The sequence below is a fragment of the Salmo trutta genome, chromosome 28 (genome assembly GCF_901001165.1).
Source record: "Salmo trutta chromosome 28, fSalTru1.1, whole genome shotgun sequence".
Classification (NCBI taxonomy): Eukaryota; Metazoa; Chordata; class Actinopteri; order Salmoniformes; family Salmonidae; genus Salmo; species Salmo trutta.
Window position 1 is genome coordinate 25848734 of NC_042984.1, and position 22086 is coordinate 25870819.

At 44.6% G+C, this 22086-nt stretch overlaps 1 protein-coding gene across 1 annotated transcript in view; it reads right to left on the bottom strand.

The window, feature by feature from the left end:
* Window positions 1-577: 577 nt before the first annotated feature.
* Window positions 578-22086, bottom strand: part of LOC115165873 (ephrin type-A receptor 2-like) — a 37865-nt gene continuing 16356 nt past the window's right edge. Inside the window, exons 4-17 of the mRNA XM_029719319.1 lie at window positions 11123-11278; window positions 10517-10876; window positions 9184-9311; window positions 8730-8898; window positions 8427-8520; window positions 7750-7805; window positions 7535-7660; window positions 5642-5827; window positions 5418-5479; window positions 5075-5284; window positions 4734-4883; window positions 3458-3651; window positions 2845-3000; window positions 578-1422 (exon numbers count right to left, since the gene is read on the bottom strand). Of these exons, the coding sequence (XP_029575179.1) occupies window positions 1314-1422; window positions 2845-3000; window positions 3458-3651; window positions 4734-4883; window positions 5075-5284; window positions 5418-5479; window positions 5642-5827; window positions 7535-7660; window positions 7750-7805; window positions 8427-8520; window positions 8730-8898; window positions 9184-9311; window positions 10517-10876; window positions 11123-11278 (2156 nt within the window). The 3' untranslated portion in view covers window positions 578-1313. The remainder of the gene's footprint in view (window positions 1423-2844; window positions 3001-3457; window positions 3652-4733; window positions 4884-5074; window positions 5285-5417; window positions 5480-5641; window positions 5828-7534; window positions 7661-7749; window positions 7806-8426; window positions 8521-8729; window positions 8899-9183; window positions 9312-10516; window positions 10877-11122; window positions 11279-22086) is intronic.

Below are 22086 nucleotides of genomic sequence, written 5' to 3' on the forward strand. Positions count from 1 at the left end.
GGGCGGCCAGCTCGAGGAAGAGTCTAGGTGGTTCCAAACTTCTTCCATTTAAGAATGATGGAGGCCACTGTGTTCTTGGGGACCTTCAATGCTGCAGAAATTCTTTGGTACCCTTCCCCAGATCTATGCCTCGACACAATCCTGTCTCGGAGCTCTACGGACAATTCCTTCGTCCTCATGGCTTGGTTTTTGCTCTGACATGCACTGTCAACTGTGGGACCTTATATAGACAGGTGTGTGCCTTTCCAAATCATGTCCAATCAATTTAATTTACCACAGGTTGACTCCAATCAAATTGTAGAAACATCAAGGATGATCAATGGAAACAGGATGCACCAGAGTTCAATTTCGAGTCTCATAGCAAAGGGTTTTCGTTTTGTCATTATGGAGTATTATGTGTAGATTGTTGAGGAAAAATTATATATAATCAATTTTAGAATAAGGCTGTAAAGTAACAAAATGTGGAAAAAGTCAAGGGGTCTGAATACTTTCCGAAGGCACTGTAAGTGATATTCTTTGTTGCAATCGATCAATACAAGCCTTTACAGCCCGTTAAACTGAACATGAGTACCTCATATCTTTTCACACTGTTTTTATATAAACTCAAATTCATATGATAGCTTAACATCTGAATCAAGCCCACATAAGGCATAACAGTAGCCCAACCTGGACTTTAAGCCAATAACCTCAAGACTGGCATACACCAGTGCCCCATGTTAAACTACGGCCAGCCCCTTTCAGGTCCACTCTCTGCTTCGAGTCCATTTTCATTAGTGTAGCAAGAGATTACGCTGACCAGAATGCATTTCACTCAGTGAATTGCAATGGCATCGACAACACCAGACTCATTCCGAAATGGACACAGCAGTCCACGTCACACAAAGAATCCCATTGGTTGAACTAAGTATAAGTGGTTGTGTCACTTATTTTCATTTTCTCTTCTCAATATTGGGTGCTAGAGATGGAAGAGACAACCTCATGGGGGAGAGGGGAAGCATGCATCCCAAAAATATATAAAACAAAGGTTGAGCAATGAACTGTATCTGTAGAATGGAGCTGGATAATAAAAAATATATACAGTATAATATATCTATTGCTGTATAAATTCAAAAATTTTAGCAATCACTTAACAAGTCTGTTACAAATCTCCAAGAAAGTCTCTTTTGGCTGGACCATGTTCCTACGACGTGTTCAGTTTGGTTCTGCCTGTCCAAAGCCGTTCCCGCAGCTCCGCTCCAGTCCAGTCCAACACAGAGTTCAAGAGTGCTGCCCGGTTTAGTGCCGATTCAAATTCCTGTACCACTAGTATTGAGTCACACTGCAAATACACTCAGGGTGCTGGTCTGGTCTTTCAAGCCCAGGATGCTGTATGCAATTCTCTTCAGGTGGCCAGGCAGTCTTACGCCAATGTTCTTGATATCCCTGTGAAAAAGAAGACGAGAGCGATTGAGAGAGTCATTGGATGGGATTCACGTCTTGACTTGGTTCAGATTTCTTTCATGTCACGTGTCAAACTCATTCCGCGGAGGGCCGAGTGTCTGTGGGTTTTCACTTCACCCTTGTACTTGATTGATGAATTAAGGTCACTGATTATTAAGAAACTCCCCTCACTTGGTTGTCTAGGTCTTAATTGAAAGGAAAAAACTAAAACCTGCAGACACTAGACACTAGCAAAGCAAAGATAGCAATCTATTGAGAATAACCTCTAGAGACTAGCTGGGAGGATGGAAGGACAATTTCACATTTTCAAGAAAGGGCAAACCCCTCACATGTCCACACGTGCCAGAATCTGGCAAAGGTGTCCCACATCTAAGTCACTCATTACCAGGTTTAATTACATTTTTAATTAGTTAATGAGGATTTTCCATCAATCACTTCTCTGGCGAGCAGAGGGAGTGTCGTAAATAGTTCCTGGTTAGGTCAAGTGCAACCAGACGACAAGAGATCGAGCATGGGACCAAAGATCTCACCAGGGAATATATGACACACACTTCAAAGACGTTTCCCCTGTTTCCACACAGCGCTCATTTTCATGTGTTATGTCTGAAGACTAACTAACTCCCAGATACTGTAATTATTGAAAGACTGATATGATATTTCGGGACAGTGCCTTCGTCTGAAAATCTTTTGGGGGTTTGTGTTGCCCTAAAGTCCTCTCCTCATCCACAACTGTTCTACGCTACATTTGCCTTAATTTCCCTTATCTCCACATTGCCCCTTCTACTCTAGTGGCTGTTCTCTCTTCTTCTCCTTCTCCTTTCCTTTTATGATGCATAAGTCATGAGGGCCTTTGCCCTATACAGCCAGGACCAGTGTTCAGGCTGCTGCAGAAGTGCTGCCCTGGGCTGGTGGTGTGGGCAAAGGAGGGATGAGAGAAAGAATTGTAAAAAGGACAGAGGGAGGAAGAGAGAGGAGGGGGAAAACCACAAGCCACCACCAGGCCACCACAAATGAGCCTGGTCTTTCTTTCGCTCCATAATTTCTTCCATCTCACTTGTTTTCTCGAGTTGTAGAAATGCCAGAGCTTATATTGTGCGTAAACTGTTCTCTGGCATTTGAAAGTAACTTTTTCAAGAACAAAAACCCAAAATACTCTGCAGAAGTCACATCCATAACATGTTTTGGAAAACTAAGAAAGGGCCCAGCTTGGGAACCAGTTGTTCTCCATTGTGCAGATACTCTATACATATAAATGTACTATTCTATTCCTATACTCTCAACCAATCTTAGATTATTTGCAATCAATAGTTTCTCAGATTAAATATTTTTATGATGAACATCTCATCTAGCAACAGACAATGTCCCCCCAAAATAAAAATAAACGCTTAAAAAAACACTACTCACTCGTTCTTCATCTGCAGCACCTGGTCCATGGTGAACACTCCGGCACAGGTGAAGTTCTCGCTGTACTGGCTCATCTTGATGGACTCCAGCCACTCGGACACCGACCTGAAGGGTGAGCCGTCCGAACCACTGGTGCTGGGCAGGCGGATAGATACACTGGGGTAGGGAAAGTCGAGAAGAGCGAGCAATAATCATCAACAGCCGGCTGACAATGAAGACAAAGAAAAGGCTGTAATAACCCTGCGAGGAAACGGTGAGATAAAAAGTGTTTGGTGCAGCTATGGAGAAACTGATTAAGGAAGGAACCTGACAGCTCTTTGTTTTTTGTGGGGCGGCAGGTAGCCTAGCGGTTAAGAGTGTTGGGCTAGTAACCGAAAGGTCGCTGGTTCGAATCCCCGAGGTGAAAAATATGTTGACGTGCCCTTAAGCACGGCATTTAACCCTAGTTGCTCCTGTAAGTTGCTAAATGACCAATATGTGTTTAAAACATGTTCAGACAGACACACATTATGCTGCCACACTATCCTACCAAGAATTTAACAAAAATCTGCTTTTTTTGCGCTCCACTCTGTTTTGCTGTTTAATTCCCTTCTAGAGATTAAAGGACTCTTACCGGGGGTCGAAATCTGCGATTGCCTTCAGGGACTCAGGGCTCCTGAGCAGCTTGTCCAGCAGGCTGACAATGTCCGGGAAACGGGGCCTCTTGGAGCGTTCCTGCAGCCAGCACTGCAACATAAGCTGGTAGACGGCTGATGGGCAGTCCATGGGCGCCGGCAGCCTGAACGCCTCGTTGATGGCCTTCATTACCTGACAATCAGAGGCTAGAGATCACTTTGAGATCTCAGACTTGAAATGAGGCTCAATGAGATGTTATGGTAATTAGCACCAAAATTATTTTACAATCGTTTCGTTCTGAACAGAACCCCAATTTTCTTTCTTTCAACTGTTCCGACCAGCAAAATAAATGTTCTGACTCGGTTCGAACCCCCCAAAAAATACTGGTTTATATAATTTCTTTCTGTTCTTTTTTTAACCTGTGAAATCATTTTTTTACATTTAGCTCATTAAATTACTTCACCAATCAGTGCAGATAGAGCAGGCAAGCTAGTTGTTTACATGTCTGATGGACAGTGTAGCCTATGGCACAGGATGCGACAGGAATTTTGCGGGTGGGATGAGAGCAAGAGAGGGTTGAGGAGGCTTGAAGCTATGGGCATTTTGTTATGACACGCATTATCTGAATTAGGTCCACAGAATTATATCTAGAAGGAGCGGCTTCTATGGAGGAATGTTGAATGTCCTTTGAGCTAGCTAGCTAAAAAGCTTGAGCTAGCTTGGTAGCTAGCATGCTTGTGTGTGCAGATCGGCACCAGAAATAAAAACACGTCTTACCCTTTTGCACTTCTTGTACAATGAAAAAGTAAAATCTCTCTCCCATCTTCTGAATCACGCTTAATGTCAGTACAGTAGCCTATGGTGATGTCAGTACTGTAGCCTATGGTAACGTCAGTACAGTAGCCTATGGTAACGTCAGTACAGTAGCCTATGGTAACGTCAGTACAGTAGCCTATGCTTCAGACGGAGGGCAGGTAGCCTAAACACGCACAAGGATTTTCAGCTTGCAGGCAGATCCTGGAATATGTTTGAGTGACAGAGTGAGGGCTTTGCATAGGCACTTTGTTGCATTTTTTGTGGGACTAGAGCAAAATGCCTGGAATGTTAAAGAACGTTATTAACCAGTTCCCATGCTTTAAAAATAACGGTTCTGTACCGGAACAGTATGGATCACTTTCGTTTCCGTTCCTTGAAAATGTTTGTTATTTTCCGATTTTCGGTTCTGATCCCTGAACTGGTTCCAACTCCTGGTTAGCATTAGAATTGTAGCATACCTCGCAGTTGCTCATGTCCCAGTAGGGCCGCTCGCCAAAGGCCATGACCTCCCACATGACAATGCCGAAGCTCCACACGTCGCTGGCCGAGGTGAACTTCCTGTAGGCAATGGCCTCTGGGGCTGTCCAGCGGATGGGGATCTTACCACCCTGTTGGAGGGGAAACAAGTGGACAACACTCAGGTCAAAGCCCAAAAAATACAGTTTTGCTCAATTCAATTACATTTTATTCAATTAAAGTCCTCTGTGAGCAGTTTACACTGAAATACAGTGTTTACAAGGCAAATGCATAAGCATGGGCTAAGTAAAGCCAACCATTCTAACGTCCAATGAGAACTCACACTGGTGGTGTAGGTGCCCTCAGGGTCGTCCTCCAGCACTCGGGACAGGCCGAAGTCAGACACCTTACACTCCAGGTTGTTGTTGACCAGGATGTTGCGGGCAGCCAGATCCCGGTGAACGTAGCTCATGTCGGAAAGATACTTCATGCCTGCGGCGATGCCACGCATCATGCCCACCAGCTGGAAGGAGGGCAACTCGCCATCGTGATCCTGAGGAGGAAACACACATGGTTGCACACACATATTGTTAGAGAGACATCATGTGAAGTTTCTGTGGTAACTCGGTGGCAACACATTGTCCTTCACTTATATAGGTAACTTGCATACGATGTACTGTACTCACCTTTAGGTACTTGTCCAGTGCTCCGTTCTCCATATACTCAGTCACAATCATGGCATGCTTGACTGGAATTAAAAAAGGGAATAAATAAATGTTAACTACTGCCCAAAACAGGCAGGAAATGTATACATATGGAATTGATATATAGACCGGGTGAGTGAATGTTTGACAGGAGCATACAGTTCTTGTTACAGGTAGCGCCCAGTAGACTAACAGAGCCTTCTTACATTTAGTGACAACTCCCTCCAGGCGAATAATGTTCTGGTGGGAGAACTGTCCCATGATGCTTGCCTCTGAAAGGAAGTCTCGCCTCTGCTTCTCCGAGTATCCCGGCTTCAGCGTCTTAATGGCCACCGCCACCTCCTTCCGCCCTGGTGCTTTCAGAATACCGCGAAACACCTCTCCAAATTCCCCTAGAGGCGCAGAAGAAAACAGTTTTAAAACCCAAAGACAAGATTGAGCAATATTTCAAGCCCTATCCTTTATATGGTTGTGGCTTGTAGTTAGGGCTGGGCAATATAGAAATAATTAAATTCGTTCAAATGTTTTTGTGCAGAATCCCTTTATTTTTTTAGCGTTTATGTCCACTTGTTCTCATGTTGTCTTTTTGGTCTCGTCTCCTTTGCTCTTTCTGTGCACCTTCCCATTTACACACACACACACACACACACACACACACACACACACACACACACACACACACACACACACACACACACACACACACACACACACACACCAAAGATGAGAAATCACTTCATCCTCTCTGACAAGCGGTTTCAACTCACTATTTGCATTTGAGGTTTGGTCCAACAAAATAGGTCATATGGAAACCGAAAGACATTGAGACATTATTTTACTTTAAAAGAACTTAACCTTTCTAACAATGCCCTTTTTCTGTCTCAACTCTTGAAATTGCACTCAGAACAGACACTACTAAAACAGGAGCATCAATTAACATTGATTCTGAAACATTCATGCTCAGTTTGTCGAGCGTGGCATTGCAGTATCGCATACCGCTAGCAGCATTTTAGCCAAAGACTTATACTAGCTGTCTAGTCTGTGTTTTATAAATATGAAATAAGCATTAAACGCAATTCTATAAGGAATTGGCAACTCGTTCTCTTGTATCTCATTCTGAGAAATACGGTAGGCCACCTGATTCCAACATCTGAACAAAGTGAACAGGCATGCATCCTCTTCAAACAGTTGGAGACGGAATGAAGGGTGTGTTCAATACCAATTCAACTGTTCTACCTTTTTAGCTAGAAAATTGTACAACAAAACTTAGAGAAAACATACAAAAAAAAATGCTATGATTTTTAGCCCATATTGCCCAGCCCTACCTTTAGTGTCTCTCGAGGATTATGGAAATTGTATAAGGAGAAAGTAAACAAGGAAGCATCAGGAGCTGTTTTGCTCCGGGCCTTTCACAGAGGTGTGTTATTGTGGGATTGTGTAAGAAATATGTGTTTCTCTCCATGATTGGGAGTCCCATAGGGCGGCACACAATTGGCCCAGCGTAGTCCGGGTTAGAGTTTGGCCAGGGTAGGCCGTCATTGTAAATAAGAATTTGTTCTTAACTGACTTGCCTAGTTAAACAAAGGTTACATTAAACATTTGAATCTCTCATTGGTGGAGGCTTGTGGCCTGTGTGGGAGCATGGGAATCAGCTGTCACAGAGGACAGAGCACGGTTGGGGAGGAGAAAGGGGAGGTGGGGGTTGGGGGTTCAAAGGGCAGAATGGCAGATGTTGTAATAAAACTATCATTTGCAGAGTAGGACTTTGGGATCAAGGGGTTCTAGCCTCTCAAATACTCCGTTTTCAGCTCTAGTTACTTTTGTTTATCTTATTATAATTTAATGTGGATTTTGAGATAAAGCACTGGTCCCCGAAGCCAAGCAGAGTTGCCACACTGAATTATGTCTAAACATGCAAGCCGAAGACGCAATCCATCAATACCAATCTGAATGGTCTACCCACTGCCACTCAAGAGCTCAAGCTGTAGCATTAACACAACAACATTTTTTATAAACAGGGACTTAGGGGATGGAAAAACCCTTCAACACCTTCATCCTTAGCCTTTAAGCACATTGTTTTAACTTCGTTCTGAACTCACCAGCTCCAATGACTTTCTGCTTGGTCACGTGGCTGGGATGGATCTCGCTGGCAAACTTGAGGATGGCTGTGTTGGGGTCCTCATACGTGTGCGGATCCACATAGGTCTTTAGCGGCTTCAGTTGCTCTGGAGAAGAATACGAATAGATGGGCATTTGTGAAAGAAAGATACAAATACGTAGAGAGAGAGAGGGGTACTTATTTTCTTTTGTCTACCTGAGCTAGAGAAGTAAGTATCTTCTGGTTCTTGTCTTGTATGGGAGTTCCTTCTCCTGAATAACAGAAAAGAAATATCATCAGTAATTATCATCATCATCATCATCATCATCATCTCGCTCCAAAATCGAATGGTCCGGTTTTCTTTTTATCCTTCCATTTCCAGCTAGTTTCAAAAGACGCCTAGTCATTGGTGTGTGCCGCCTCGATTCACTGAGGGAAAGCTTTGTTAAAGACTGGAGCCTGTCTGTGTTTCCTAAGCCGTGTCAAAGACAGATGGACGGATCGACGGACAGACAGCGGTGTGCTGCTGTGCTGAAGGATTTGCTACAGTATGCCACAAGAAGAGCCGACCAGCTCTTATTCCAAAACAATGTGCCACTTGGGCCCGCTTCCATTCAAAGCCACTACTTGTTAGAGTATACTCATTGAGCAATGACAAGCTGCACTCAATGCCAATCCTCCCCTAGTGAGTGCTGGAAAACAGACAGAGAGAGTTGCAAAAGGAAGGGGAGAGAAAGGTGGCTGAAAGGAATGGAGGAAAGGCCATTTGGAGAATTGGCAAAAGAAAAGAAGAATGAGAAAGGAAACCAGTGAAGGGGTGAGTGTTATGGAGGTGCTTAACAAAAGGAGCGAGAAGCAAAGGGCGAGGGGCAGAAAAGGAGGTTGCTGCTAACCGTTTGCGTACGAGCAGGACGACCACCACAATGAACAACATGGCCGCTCCGCCAACTGCCGCTCCGAAGATGACCGCCGTGTTGCTCTGGGGTACTGTGGCATATCAACAACAAACCCTGAGACACAATGGTAACACACTGACACACACAAAAAACACACACACACCGACAAAAAATAAAAAACACACACACTGGTTCGTTCATTTCGAGGCCCTGTAGTATGGGGCTGTGTCCCAATCATCTCAAATAGCATCCTATCATTCTCCCTTCTCCTTATTAGCCTCATATGGCCATCGTCCTTACTATCAGGCAGGGTCTCAAATTCATCCTCCATGGATCCTCCAGGGCTGCCCTCGGGGCTCAGGGCCTTGACCCTGAATAGGTAGGCTGTGGCTGGGGACAATTCACTGATCTGCACAGAGCTCTTCTCCAGAATCAGAACAGTGTACGTGGTCACATCCAGATTGTCATCCTGGAAGAGTTGGAGAGGGGGGAGAGAATTGAAAAATGAGAAGTCATGATTGATTCACTGGGTTTCAGTAAGGACTCATAATAATAATGATTTTGTTATGCGATATTGCTCCCCTTATGTGGCGTTTATCCTCCATGAAACCCTGCTCATTTTCTTTCTCTTACTCTTTCTTTCCTTTGTGCACTATCACAACATTACATTTTTAAGTCCTTATGTATCAAAAAACATACAATAGAACAGTGCAAAAATATGCACCCGCTAGTGGTGGCGTGGGTGGTACTGTACCTTCTTGCGGTAGCTGAGTTCGTAGCGGGTGGGCCGGGGCAGGGGCCTGCGTGGGGCTACAGCCCAGGACAGGGAAAGGCTGGTGGGGCTTCGCTCGACCAGACGCATGGACGTCACCTTGGGGGGGTCTAAGGAGAAGGAAGGAGGGGAGATGTCAACAATACCGAGACTTTGTGCAATATCCTTCACAGGTTCAACCAACCAAGAGCTTTGGAAATGCTTTCATTGCAATATGTTTGAGAGTATTTAGTTATCATGCTTGTATGAGAAGCCATAACTACATTTCAGATCCCATTTGATCATGCATAATAAAAAAGGTTTCTACTACTTCTACTACCATTACTCCTAAGTATGGTGGCCAGTGTTGAGGGTAAAGTGTTACAAAAGTAACATGTTACGTAATCAGATTACTTTATGAGTAACGGCGTAAAGTAACGTGTTACTTTTTACAAATTGGGTAATATTATTACAGTTATTTTTGTCAAAACCCATGATCCGATCTTGTCTCATTTCCTCATTCTCGAGCGAGCAGAGAAAGGCCGTTTTGAGTAAAAGCAATGCAGCTGTTGTCCATACAAATTTATAGAGGACGCACCTCTGATCTTTGCCATAGAGGGCTTTCCCGTCTAGTGGCAAGTGGGCCTTCTATACATCTCTATGGGTCAGTGTACGTGCGTTCTATAAACAGAACTGGCGGCTCGAGAAATCTGTACAGATGTTTTGCTTAGAGTATACACCGAGGGTACAAAAATTTGGAACACCTTCCTAATATTGAGTTGCACCCCCCTTTGCCCTCAAAACAGACTTCATTCGTCAGGGCATGAACTTTACAAGGTGTCGAAAGGGTTCCACAGGGATGCTGGCCCATGTTGACTCCAATGCTTCTCACAGTTGTGTCAAGTTGGCTGGATGTCCTTTTGGTGGTAGACCATTCTTGATCGACATGGTAAACTCTTGAGCGTGAAAAACACAGCAACATTGCAGTTCTCAAAACGGTGTGCCTGGCACCTACTACCATAAACTATTCAAAAGGCACTTAAATATTTTGTCTTGCCCATTCACCCTCTGAATGTCACACATACACAATCCATGTGTCAATTGTCTTAGAAATCCTTCTTCAACCTGTCTCCTTCCCTTCATCTACACTGATTGAAGTGGGTTTAACAGGTGACAACAATAAGGGATCATAGCTTTCACCTGGATTCATAAAAGTAACGCAAAGTAATACTGCATTACTTTCTACACAAAGTAATACTGTAAAGTAAATGTAATGAGTAATACGTAATGTATTACTTTTTTCAAGTAATGAATCCCAACACTGATGGTGACTCACCTGTGTAGTGCAGGGCAGTGGTCAATGTGCTTGTGGACGGGGGCCTGTTGGAGCGCGGTGCCCCCTGGCTGGCGAACAGCGACACTCCGCTGTGGGCCTCCACGGTGAAAGTGTAGTTGAGGTGGGGCACCAGCTCGCTCACCGCCACCCAGGTGTGCATCAGGCCAAAGCTGGCTGGCTCGAGGCGCACCTTCTCCCCACACGGCTGGCACGCGCCGCCGTCACAGCATCTGCACTCCACACTGTAGGTGATGTCACTGCGGCCGCCCGTGTCCTCCGGCGGGCTCCATGACAGATGCAGCTTGCCCGCGGCCAGCTGGGTGGTCGTGGCGACCAGTTCTTGCGGCGCTGAGGGCAGGCCTAATGCAACAGGAGCAGGAAAATGGATGCATAGTATGTTAGTTCACGATGTATGATTAATGTCATCATTATGTCAACCACTGTAGCATTCTGTGATTTTCTATTTAGTGTCATTATGTCATTATTTTGGTTAAGAGAGCACTATGAGCGCAATAAAAACTCATTAGTTGTCAGTGTGGGATCCACCAATGGTGACAGTGCACATTAAAGTCATTTTTGTAAATGGCCTCCCTTCCACCTCCTAACCTGAGCAGGGCCCTGTTGCCGGGTCGTCGGGAGCGCGGTAGAAGCCTTCTGCACATGGGCAGAGCAGCGCCCCGGAGCCCAGTAGCTGGGTGTTAGCAGGACACAGTTTGCACGTGTCGCTGGGCACGAAGGCTTTGAAGAAGCCTGGCTGACACTCTGAAAACAAAACACAACACACACAGGGGAGACTTTCATTAGGAACTAGTTAAGAAACGGGAAATTAAAACATGGCAAGGAAAACATGGTGTGTATCCCAAATTGCACTTTACTCCTTATATGGTGTGTACTGCTTTTGACCAGAGCCCTATGAACCCTGGTGAAAAGTAGTGCACTATAAAGGGAATAGGGTGCCATTCGGATGAAAAAAACAAAAGTGTTTATGTAGATGATTATTACAGTGTTTTCCTACATCTGAGTGGGTGTTTGGTGCAGAAACAACAGCCATACTACTACTCTTTAAACCTTTAAACCATCCCCCTTTTCTCTCTCTCTCTAAACCAATACAACCAGTCTTCCCACATTTCCAGGACAGTAAGTCAGCCATCAATACTCCACGAGAAGAGGAGAGAAAACAGAGGAGTGCAAGAATCAAGTTGGAAAATAAATCAGAGAGAGAGAAAATGAATAAGTGAAACCATTATGTGCATACCTCAGCCGTCTTTTAAAAAGACCCCCTGTGTAAATATGAAACCATATCGCTTAGATAAGATGTCTGCTGATTTCACACATGGGAGAATAGAGTGGTGGGAGAGACACAGGTAAGCTCAAGTTGTGCACCAACAGTAGTTGGAATCAGAGTAAGACCGCATGAAATCTCATGGAGGAAAGTGAAAATGAGAAGGCCGCCCTTAAATGCTCCAAAAACATTCCAATGGCTTCTGGTCATGTCCGTGCTCTATCCCCTTACATGATTACACACACGGCGAGCAAATCTGACTTCAGAGGAAGGAGTACTGTTCTCTTCACCTGTTTCCCCTTCTCGCTCTCACACACACACACTGTTTGCTTTGGTTCTTCTATTTCCAGGCCCAGCGATATGGGTCTGTATTCCAATGATCTCAAATAGCATCCTTTCTTCAGCCAGCTCTCCTTTCCTAGGTTGACTTCATTGCTTTAACAGACATTAGGGGGGGGGGGGGGGGGCGGCGAGAGAAATTGATTACAGGCAATGGAGGAATGACCTGAGAAAGAAGGTGAAATATGTAAAGAATCAATGATATATGGTTCTAGTGTCTGCATCCAAATGGCAACACCAGGGGCAAGTCAAGGAAGCCGATGTCTATTCTCAGAGAAAAATCTGCTTTGATCAGTTACGGCCTTCGCTGAAGTTTACTTGGAACCCGCAAGTAACCTCACACTCGCCTGAAAGAAAATCGCCCACATTTCATTAATTCAAGTAACTATGAGACGTTCCCTTCGCTCCATTCGTCTTTTGCCTCATTGAGGCCTACAAGTTGCAGTTGCCATTTGTCGGCAGTAGGATGACATGGCGAATATGGACAACAATAGTGCATTCTTAGTTTAAGAGGAAATTCTAAGCATGAAAAGATTTAGGATTCTTTCACATCCCCTTTCCTCTCTTTCTCTGCCAGCTGTTTCTATAACATTCATGACTACTCATTAACAAGATCTCGAAGGGCGAAAAGACACGGAAGGGATAGAGAAACAGAAGGGCAGCAGAGGGATAGAAAGAAAGAGGGGTATCGAATCCTACTGCGAGTGGGCAAACGAAACAGCTGCCATCTCGAATCCCAATCCATAGGCCTCCATCTTCCCTGCCTCCCCACTGGTAATCAACAAATACCTCGATTCCTTCCCTTCAAGCCTCACCAAAAGGCTCCCAGCTAACTCATTAGCATATTCTTTCACAAGCGACCAGCAGGCAGAAGAATGTCAAGCCATTCAACAACAAAAACATTTAAAATAAATAAACACTTGTTGCAAATAGTAGAAATGCCACATGGCAACAATAGAGGGGACTAGGCTATTTCTGAGCGGCAGCAATGGTGGGGGAATGAGAACGGCTGCGATGCATCTGGTCATGGCTGCGGGGAGATGGCCTTACAGCAATGTACACGGAGAGCTAACAATAATATTCATGTAAATCTTTCATGGCTCAAAGTGGAGGAGAGAATGACTTCATCACTACTTGTTTTTCTAAGAAATGTTGACATACTGAATGCACTGAGGTGTCTGTTTAAACTACTAGCACACAGCTCGGACACCCATGCATACCCCACAAGACATGTCACCAAAGGTCTCTTCACAATCCCCAAGTCAAGAGCAGACTATGGGGAGGCGTACAGTACTAAATAGAGCCATGGCTACATGGAACATCAGGTAACTGATGTGAACAGTAAAATCAGATTACATTTTTTTTATATACAAATACTCCTTATGGAAAAGCGGGGACACACATAGATCAAATCAAAAATCAAAATTTTACTAGTCACATGCGCCGAATACAACAGGTGTAGACCTTAAAGTGAAATGCTTACTTACGAGCCCCTAACCAACAATGCGGTTTCAAAAAATATGTATAAGAATAAGAGAAAAGTAACAAGTTATTTAAGAGCAGCAGTAAAAAAATAACAATATATTCAGGGGGGTGCTGGTACAGAATCAATGTGCGGGGGCACCGGTTAGTTGAGGTAGTATGTACATGTAGGTAGAATTAATTAAAGTGACTATGCATAGATGACAACAGAGAGTGGCAGTGGTGTGGAGGGGGGGTGGGGGGTTCAATGTGAATAGTCTGGGTGGCCATTTGACTAGATGCTCAGGAGTCTTATGGCTTGGGGGTAGAAGCTGTTTAGAAGCCTCTTGGACCTAGACTTGGCGCTCCGGTACCACTTGCCGTGTGTTAGCAGAGAGAACAGTCTATGACTAGGGTGGCTGGAGTCTTTGACAATTTTTAGGGCCTTCCTCTGACACCGCCTGGTATACAGATCCTGGATGGCAGGAAGCTTGGCCCCAGTGATGTACTGGGCCATACGCACTACCCTTTGTAGTGCCTTGCGGTCGGATGCCGAGCAGTTGCCATACCAGGCAGTGATGTAACCAGTCCGGATGCTCTCGATGGTGCAGCTGTAGAACCTTTTGAGGATCTGAGGACCCATGCCAAATCTTTTCAGTCTCCTGAGGGGGAATAGATTTTGTCGTGCCCGCTTCACAACTGTTATTTTAAATGTTTTTATTTCACCTTTATTTAACCAGGTAGGCTAGTTGAGAACAAGTTCTCATTTGCAACTGCGACCTGGCCAAGATAAAGCAAAGCAGTTTGACACATTCAACACAGAGTTACACATGGAATGAACAAAACATAGTCAATAATACAGTAGAAAAAATAAAACAAAAAGTCTATATACAGTGAGTGCAAATTAGGTAAAATACGGGAATTAAGGCAATAAATAGGCCATGGTGGCGAAGTAATTACAATATGGCAATTAAACACCAGAATGGTAGATGTGCAAAAGATGGATGTGCAAGTAGAGATACTGGGGTGCAAAAGGAGCAAAATAAATAAATAAATAAATACAGTATGGGGATGAGGTAGATAGATGGGCTGTATACAGATGGGCTATGAACAGGTGCAGTGATCTGTGAGCTGCTCTGACAGCTGGTGCTTAAAGCTAGTGAGGGAGATGGGAATCTCCAGTTTCAGAGATTTTTGCAGTTCGTTCCAGTCATTGGCAGCAGAGAACTGGAAGGAAAGGCGACCAAAGGTGGAATTGGCTTTGGGGGAGATATACCTGCTGGAGCGCGTGCTGCTATGGTGACCAGTGAGCTGAGATAAGGCGGGGCTTTACCTAGCAGAGACTTGTAGATAACCTGTAGCCAGTGGGTTTGGCGACGAGTATGAAGCGAGGGCCAGCCAACGAGAGCGTATAGGTTGCAGTGGTGGGTAGTGTATGGGGCTTTGGTGACAAAACGGATGGCACTGTGATAGACTGCATCCAATTTGCTGAGTAGAGTGTTGGAGGCTATTTTATAGATGACATCGCCGAAGTCGAGGATCGGTAGGATGGTCAGTTTTACGAGGGTGTTTGGCAGCATGAGTGTGGTTATGGTTATGGTGTGCTTGGACCATGTTAGTTTGTTGGTGATGTGGACACCAAGGAACTTCAAGCTCTCAACCTGCTCCACTGCAGCCCCGTCGATGAGAATGGTGGAGTGCTCGGTCCTCTTTTTCCTGTAGTCCACAATCATCTCTTTGTTTTGGTTACGTTGAGGGAGAGGTTATTGTCCTGGCACCACACGGCCAGGTCTCTGACCTCCTCCCTATAGTCTGTCTCGTTGTTGTCGGTGATCAGTGTTGTGTCATTGGCAAATTTAATGATGGTGTTGGAGTCGTGCCTGGCCGTGCAGTGAACAGGGAGTACAGGAGGGGGCTGAGCACGCACCCCTGAGGGGCCCCTGTGTTGAGGATCAGCGTGGCGGATGTGTTGTTACCTACCCTTACCACCTGGGGGCTGCCCGTCAGGAAGTCCAGGATCCAGTTGCAGAGGGAGGTGTTTAGTCCCAGGGTCCTTAGCTTATTGATGAGCTTTAAGGGCACTATGGTGTTGAACGCTGAGCTGTAGTCAATGAATAGCATTCTCACATAGGTATTCCTTTTGTCCAGGTGGGAAAGGGCAGTGTGGAGTGCAATAGAGACTGCATCATATGTGGATCTGTTGGGGCGGTATGCAAATTGGATTGGGTCTAGGGTTTCTGGGATGATGGTGTAAGGCAGGCACACAAGGCACGCACTCTACACACACGTACACATGGATTTTGTATTGTAGATATCTGGTAGTAGAGTAGTGGCCTTTGAAAAGTGTTATGAAATCTAACATATTTTAAATTGTATATAACTGCCTTAATGTTGCTGTACCCCCGGATGAGTAGCTGCTGCCTTGGCAACAGCTAATTGGGATCCTTAATAAATACAAATACACTAACACGGAACCCAAACAGGCTGCGCATGTACGCCGTCGTGCATAAATGCATTTTGTCCCCCAACACCAAACGCGATCACGACATGCAGGTTAAAATATCAAAACAAACTCTGAACCAATTATATTAATTTGAGGACAGGTCGAAAAGCATTAAACATTTATGGCAATTTAGCTAGCTAGTTTGCACTTGCTAGCTAATTTGTCCTATTTAGCTAGCTTGCTGTTGCTAGCTAATCTGTCCTGGGATATAAACATTGAGTTATTTTATCTGAACTGCACAATCTCTACTCTGCCAATTAATCCACACATAAAATGGTCAACCGAATCGTTTCTAGTCATCTCTCCTCCTTACAGGCTTTTTTTGAATTTGAACTTCTTTTGAATTTATATTGCGATTGGCAACTTTCATAAATTAGGTGCATTACCGCCACTGACCTCGTTAGTCTTTCAGTCACCCACGTGGGTACAACCAATGAGGTGATGGCACGTGGGTACCTGATTCTATAAACCAATGAGGAGATGGGAGAGGCAGGACTGAGCCTAGTGGCCATAGGGTTCAGGCCCATTTCCATTTACTGCCTTTCATTACAGGAAATGAATCCAATAAACGTGACGACCAGGAGTCAGTGACCACCAGTTTCTGAGTTTAAGAAGAATAGAAACTGAAGAAGGGTAAAGGAATGTTCCAAAGGGAGCGAGAGAGAGGGGAGGAGGAGGGAGCTTAATCTTTGCTGGACACAACAGGAAGCAGGAAGCGTGAGGCTGACGCTGAGCTTCCTTCATCCAGCAGCCAATCAAAGCATGCAAGGGAAGGTGGTCACAGCCACAGATAGAGTCCAGGGAAAGAATATGGGAGAGAGCTACATTGTTGTTTTCAAAGAGAACATAACTGGGAGTAAAAACACAGTGCATTTCTCAACTAAATAAAAGTCTGTTAAGCTCTTTAAGAGCCAGACCGCCGAGAAATTTAAGTGAGAATGTCTCCTTTTTTTGCCCTTCGGGGTCCCCTGGGAGGTAGGCCCTGTTTGTCATTTGAGAGGTCCTGTGTCTAAAGAGCCTGGGCGTTTATTTATAGTGAGTGACTGGCGAGTGACTGACGGGACCTGGTGGATTCTGGAAGTGGAGTGGGCTGGTTTGTCAGCCGGAGTTAAGATGGATGGAGATGGAGACCGTGATGAATGCATGGACCGATGGATGATTGAATGGGTACTCAGTGGCTGAACAACAGAAAATCCCCCAAGGACTTGAGTTAAGTGGGGGTGCTCTAGAGAAGAAGAAAAAAAGCTCAATTCAAGTCCTGGGCTCTTTAGCTTTTAAAGCACATGAGGGTCATGTCTGCCTCAGGGTAGTAGTGAGTTAAACTGTCCTTGACTACAGGGAGTCAAAAGCCAACTAAAACAAATACAGGAGTGAGCAAAGGAGAGAGAGGGGAAGAAGTGAGAGAGGGGAATTGGTTAAAGGCTAAAGGCTTTGGGTCGGCTGGCGCCTAACTGAAATCGGCTAGGTGAACAATCTCGCATACACCCTCAAAAGACCAGCAATAGTACGGTTTGTCCATCTTGAGAGCCATAGCAATCACGGACACTCTTACTGACAGTTGCGGCTGCTTCGTGCAGAGGTGGGACAAAGTCATTGTTTTACAAGTCACAAGTAAGTATCAAGTCAAGTCTCAAGTCCTAAACTTTGAGTTTTGAGTCCTAAACAAGTTATAATGTGCTCTTCACCAAATGTAATACCATTTCATATTTTTAACAAGAGTAATAGTTAGTATATTACATTTACGCAAATCATGAATGCTTTGCGTAAAATAAACATATTTCCATGGAAATACATGGGTAGCCATGAGAAAGACCCCCCCCCCCCATTAGTGATCAACTATCGAGGACCGCAATCGGGCGATGTAGGCTTGTACACAATCTCCCAACCTTAACACACACACACTCTGTGTGGTTACAGTAGGCTAACGTATGTCAATGGTTTTAGGAACAGCAGTAACATCAGGCAGGATTTAGGCTACCAACTGCCTAGCCAGTTGTAGCTCAATCTTGGGTGCAATTATCACGTTCCCACACTGACTAACTGTGTGGAGGCTCATTGATTTAACGTTATGTTAGCCTACATGCTATACTAGTAAAGTTATAAATTAAATAGCTGTTGGCTATATTAGCCACGACAACCAGCCACCACAACAAAGTTGGAAATTGTTGCGCCTCCGTCTGTAATTTTCTTCCCGCATGTTTTGCAAGCTGCAATCCGCTTTTTGTTGATACAGCGTTGTCTTTATATCCGAAAATAATAATTTTGGGTATCATCTTTCCAAGAGCTCCATCTGAATTCACCCGCTGACGTTCCTCTGCCGCGGCTTTTGTGGCGCGATGGGTAACGATGCTTCGTGGGTGTCAGTTGTTGATGTGTGCAAGGGTCCCTGGTTCGAGCCCAGGTTGGGGCGAAGAGAGGGACGGAACCTACACAGTTACATTGGTGCCGTGTTTGCATGAGCAGGACAACGTCTCATTGGTGTATTAGGGGGTGGTGGAGGAGTAGTTGAGTAGAACAAAGTGTCTCTCTGATGGGGGAGGTATGGTAGTAACATGAAGCCAGGGGGGTCACAGAGAGAGGAGGGGGGTGGAGAGAGGGGGAGGGTGGAGGTCAAGGTGTGGGTGTGCAGGTTAAGGTGTGGGGAAATAGTCAAAAGGATTAGCTGACCGATGGAGCAGCTGTAAGGGAATTACATCTGTTTTACAATTCCACTTAGGCTTTCATCTGGTTTTTAACAAACACAATACATTCCCTAATCCTTTTCTCTCTTCACACTCCTCTTCCCTCGGGCTGCTCACAGAACAGGGAGGAGTGCAAATGGGAAAGAGAGAGGTACAAATAGGAAGAAAGCAGTCATCAAATCACATTTTATTGGTTACACACACGTGATTAGCAGATGTTATTGCGGGTGTAGCGAAATGCTTGTAAACTAACACTAAATAGATGTCCTGTGACCCGTCCTTCAACTACACTGCCCAAACAACAGCCACCACGGTCATCTAGGACACACTTCCTTTGTCTTTCCTTAAAGTCCAGGCTAGACATCCAGGTGGCAGTACATGCTGGATTCCAACAACGTGTCTACTTCCTGTTAAGAGAGGCCAAATGAACCAATAAACAAAATGACTTAAAATCGGTGGGGTGAAAAAGGAGTGACTGCGGGCAACAATGGAAAGCCCTGAACCAACGGGTTGGAGAGTTGCTGCGGATTAGGTGGCGTCCGGTTTCCGCTGGAGCCCGTCCTGTCCGGGGGGGTGGGGGGGCTGAGCTCACACACCAGCAGCACAATACACAAATCTCCATGGCCCCACCACCACCACCACCACCACGTTGCACAGGAATGCCATACAGAGGAAATATGCACCCAAAACCTGCCCTGGAAATGGAGCTACGTGGCACCTGGGGGTACTTGTATGGCTGGATACTGGTAGAATAATGGGACAAATGTCTTTGACTCATACAAATTCAACACTGAGACACCAAATGTTTATTGTTCTTTGTTTAAAGGACAATTCCACCACTTTATAACCAGTTATGCTGTTGGTATATATGCACTACTGTAAGATTTGATAGACATTTAAGCTATCGTTTTTGTCAGTCATACTGCACGATACCTCGTTTGTCTTTTTTTTTTTACTACTACATTGTCCTCGTCTACAGTATAGTCCAATTCCCAGAGTCCATTTCACCTCCCAGGATGCAATGCTCCACCCAGTCTGCAGTTATCTTATGGCTAGCAAGCCTAGACAAAGCTTATGTCATAACTTATGAGTGCATTTCACATTAATTTTGGGCTGTAATAATATAATGCTTGCATGAATATCTTGCCAAATATATCCAAATGTCATTGGCACCAATCCATTGCATTACACTCAAAAATTAATTATAAATTTAAATGCTAACGAATGCTAACTATAAGTTAGTCTGATGGTTTGCTAGCACACTAGTGCTACATCCGAAATAGTGTTTGCAACAATAGTTAGCACAGTTTAATCTTAGCGACTGTCTTAAACATGTAGTCCTGTTAGAACTCAACATTTATTATGAAATCACTACAAAATCCTAGTCTTTCATGATTGTCGTATCTTTGGTGCTAACATTAGCAATGCTAGCTAGCTAAGTAGCTAACCCTGCTGCATCTGAAAAATTAAAAAGTGTTAATGTTTAACAGCCTTAACAATTGTCCAAGCCACAACACTGTAGGCCTATTGGAACTAATAGAAAGTATAATATTATTTAAGTAATTCACTACAAAAATATAGGCTATTTGGAAGGGAGCAATGGCTGCCAGAGCTGCAACTTCGGCGGTGATGGTGGGAGTGGTTTCGAAGAATGGAATCATGGGAGCGTGAGTCTTGAACAACAGAAAAAAATTGGAATAAGCCAACTATAAATATCATTCTATAGGTTATTGAGCGTCCATTTAAAATATATTTTTTACAGATGTTAGAGGAAGACAACCAGAGCAACATATACAGTGCATTCGGAAAGTATTCAGGCCCCTCCCCTTTTCCACATTTTCTTAGCCTTATTCTAAAATGGATTAAATAAAACATTTTCCTCAATCTACACACAATACCCAATAACAACAAAGCGAAAACAAGCAAATTTGAGTTTAAAACAAAAACAGCGCTAAATGGATGAGGTACTCATCCTGTTCAGTTTAATGGGCCGCAAAGGCTTGTGTTGATCGATTGGGACCAAGAACATCACTTACAGTGCCTTCGGAAAGTATTCAGACCCCTTGACTTTTTTTCCACATTTGATTACTTTACAGCCTTAATCTAACATGGCAAAAATAAACATGTAATCAATCTACACAAAATACCCCATAATGACAAAGTGAAAACAGGTTTTTAGAAATGTTTGCAAATGTATTAAACAAAATTAAACAGAAAAACCTTATTTACAGAAGCATTCAGACCCTTTGATATGAGACTCAAAATTGAGCTCAGGTGCATCCTGTTTCCATTGATCATCCTTGAGACGTTTCTACAACTTGGAGTCCACCTGTTGTAAATTCAATTGATTGTACATGATTTGGAAAGGCACACCCCTGCATATATAAAAATGTCCCAGAGTTGACAGTGCAAATCAGAGCAAAAACCAAGCCATGAGGTCAAAGGAATTGTCCGTAGAGCTCCGAGACAGGATTGTGTTGAGGCACAGATCTGGGGAAGGGTAACAAAACAATTCTGCAGCATTGAAGGTCCCCAAGAACACAGTGGCCTCCATCATTCTTGAATGGAAGAAGTTTGGAACCACCAAGACTTCCTAGAGCTGTCCGCCTGGCCAAACTGAGCAATCCGGAGAGAAGGGCCTTGGTCAGGGAGATGAATAAGAACCCAATGGTCACTCTGACAGAGCTCCAGAGTTCCTCTGTGGAGTTGGGAGAACCTTCCAGAAGGACAACCATCTCTGCAGCACTCCACCAAGCAGGCCTTTATGGTAGAGTGGCCAGACGGAAGCCACTCCTCAGTAAAAAGGCACATGACAGCCCGGTTGGAGATTGCCAAAAGGCACCTAAAGTACTCAGACCATGAGAAACAAGATTCTCTGGTCTGATGAAACCAAGATTGAACTCTGGCCTGAATGCCAAGCGTCACATCTGGAGAAAACCTGGCACCATCCCCACGGTGAAGCACGGTGGTAGAAGCATCATGCTATGGGGATGTTTTTCAGCGGCAGGGACTGGGAGACTAGTCAGGGTCGAGGGAAATATGAACGGAGCAAAGTAAACAGAGATCCTTGATGAAAACCTTCTCCAGAGCGCTCAGAACCTCAGACTGGGGCAAAGGTTCACCTTCCAACAAGACAACGACCTTAAGCACACAGCCAAGACAACGCAGGAGTGGTTTCGTGACAAGTCTCAATGTCCTTGAGTGGCCCAGCCAGAGCCCGGACTTGAACCCGATCGAACATCTCTTGAGAGACCTGAAAATAGCTGTGCAGTGACGCTCCCCATCCAACCTGACAAAGCTTGAG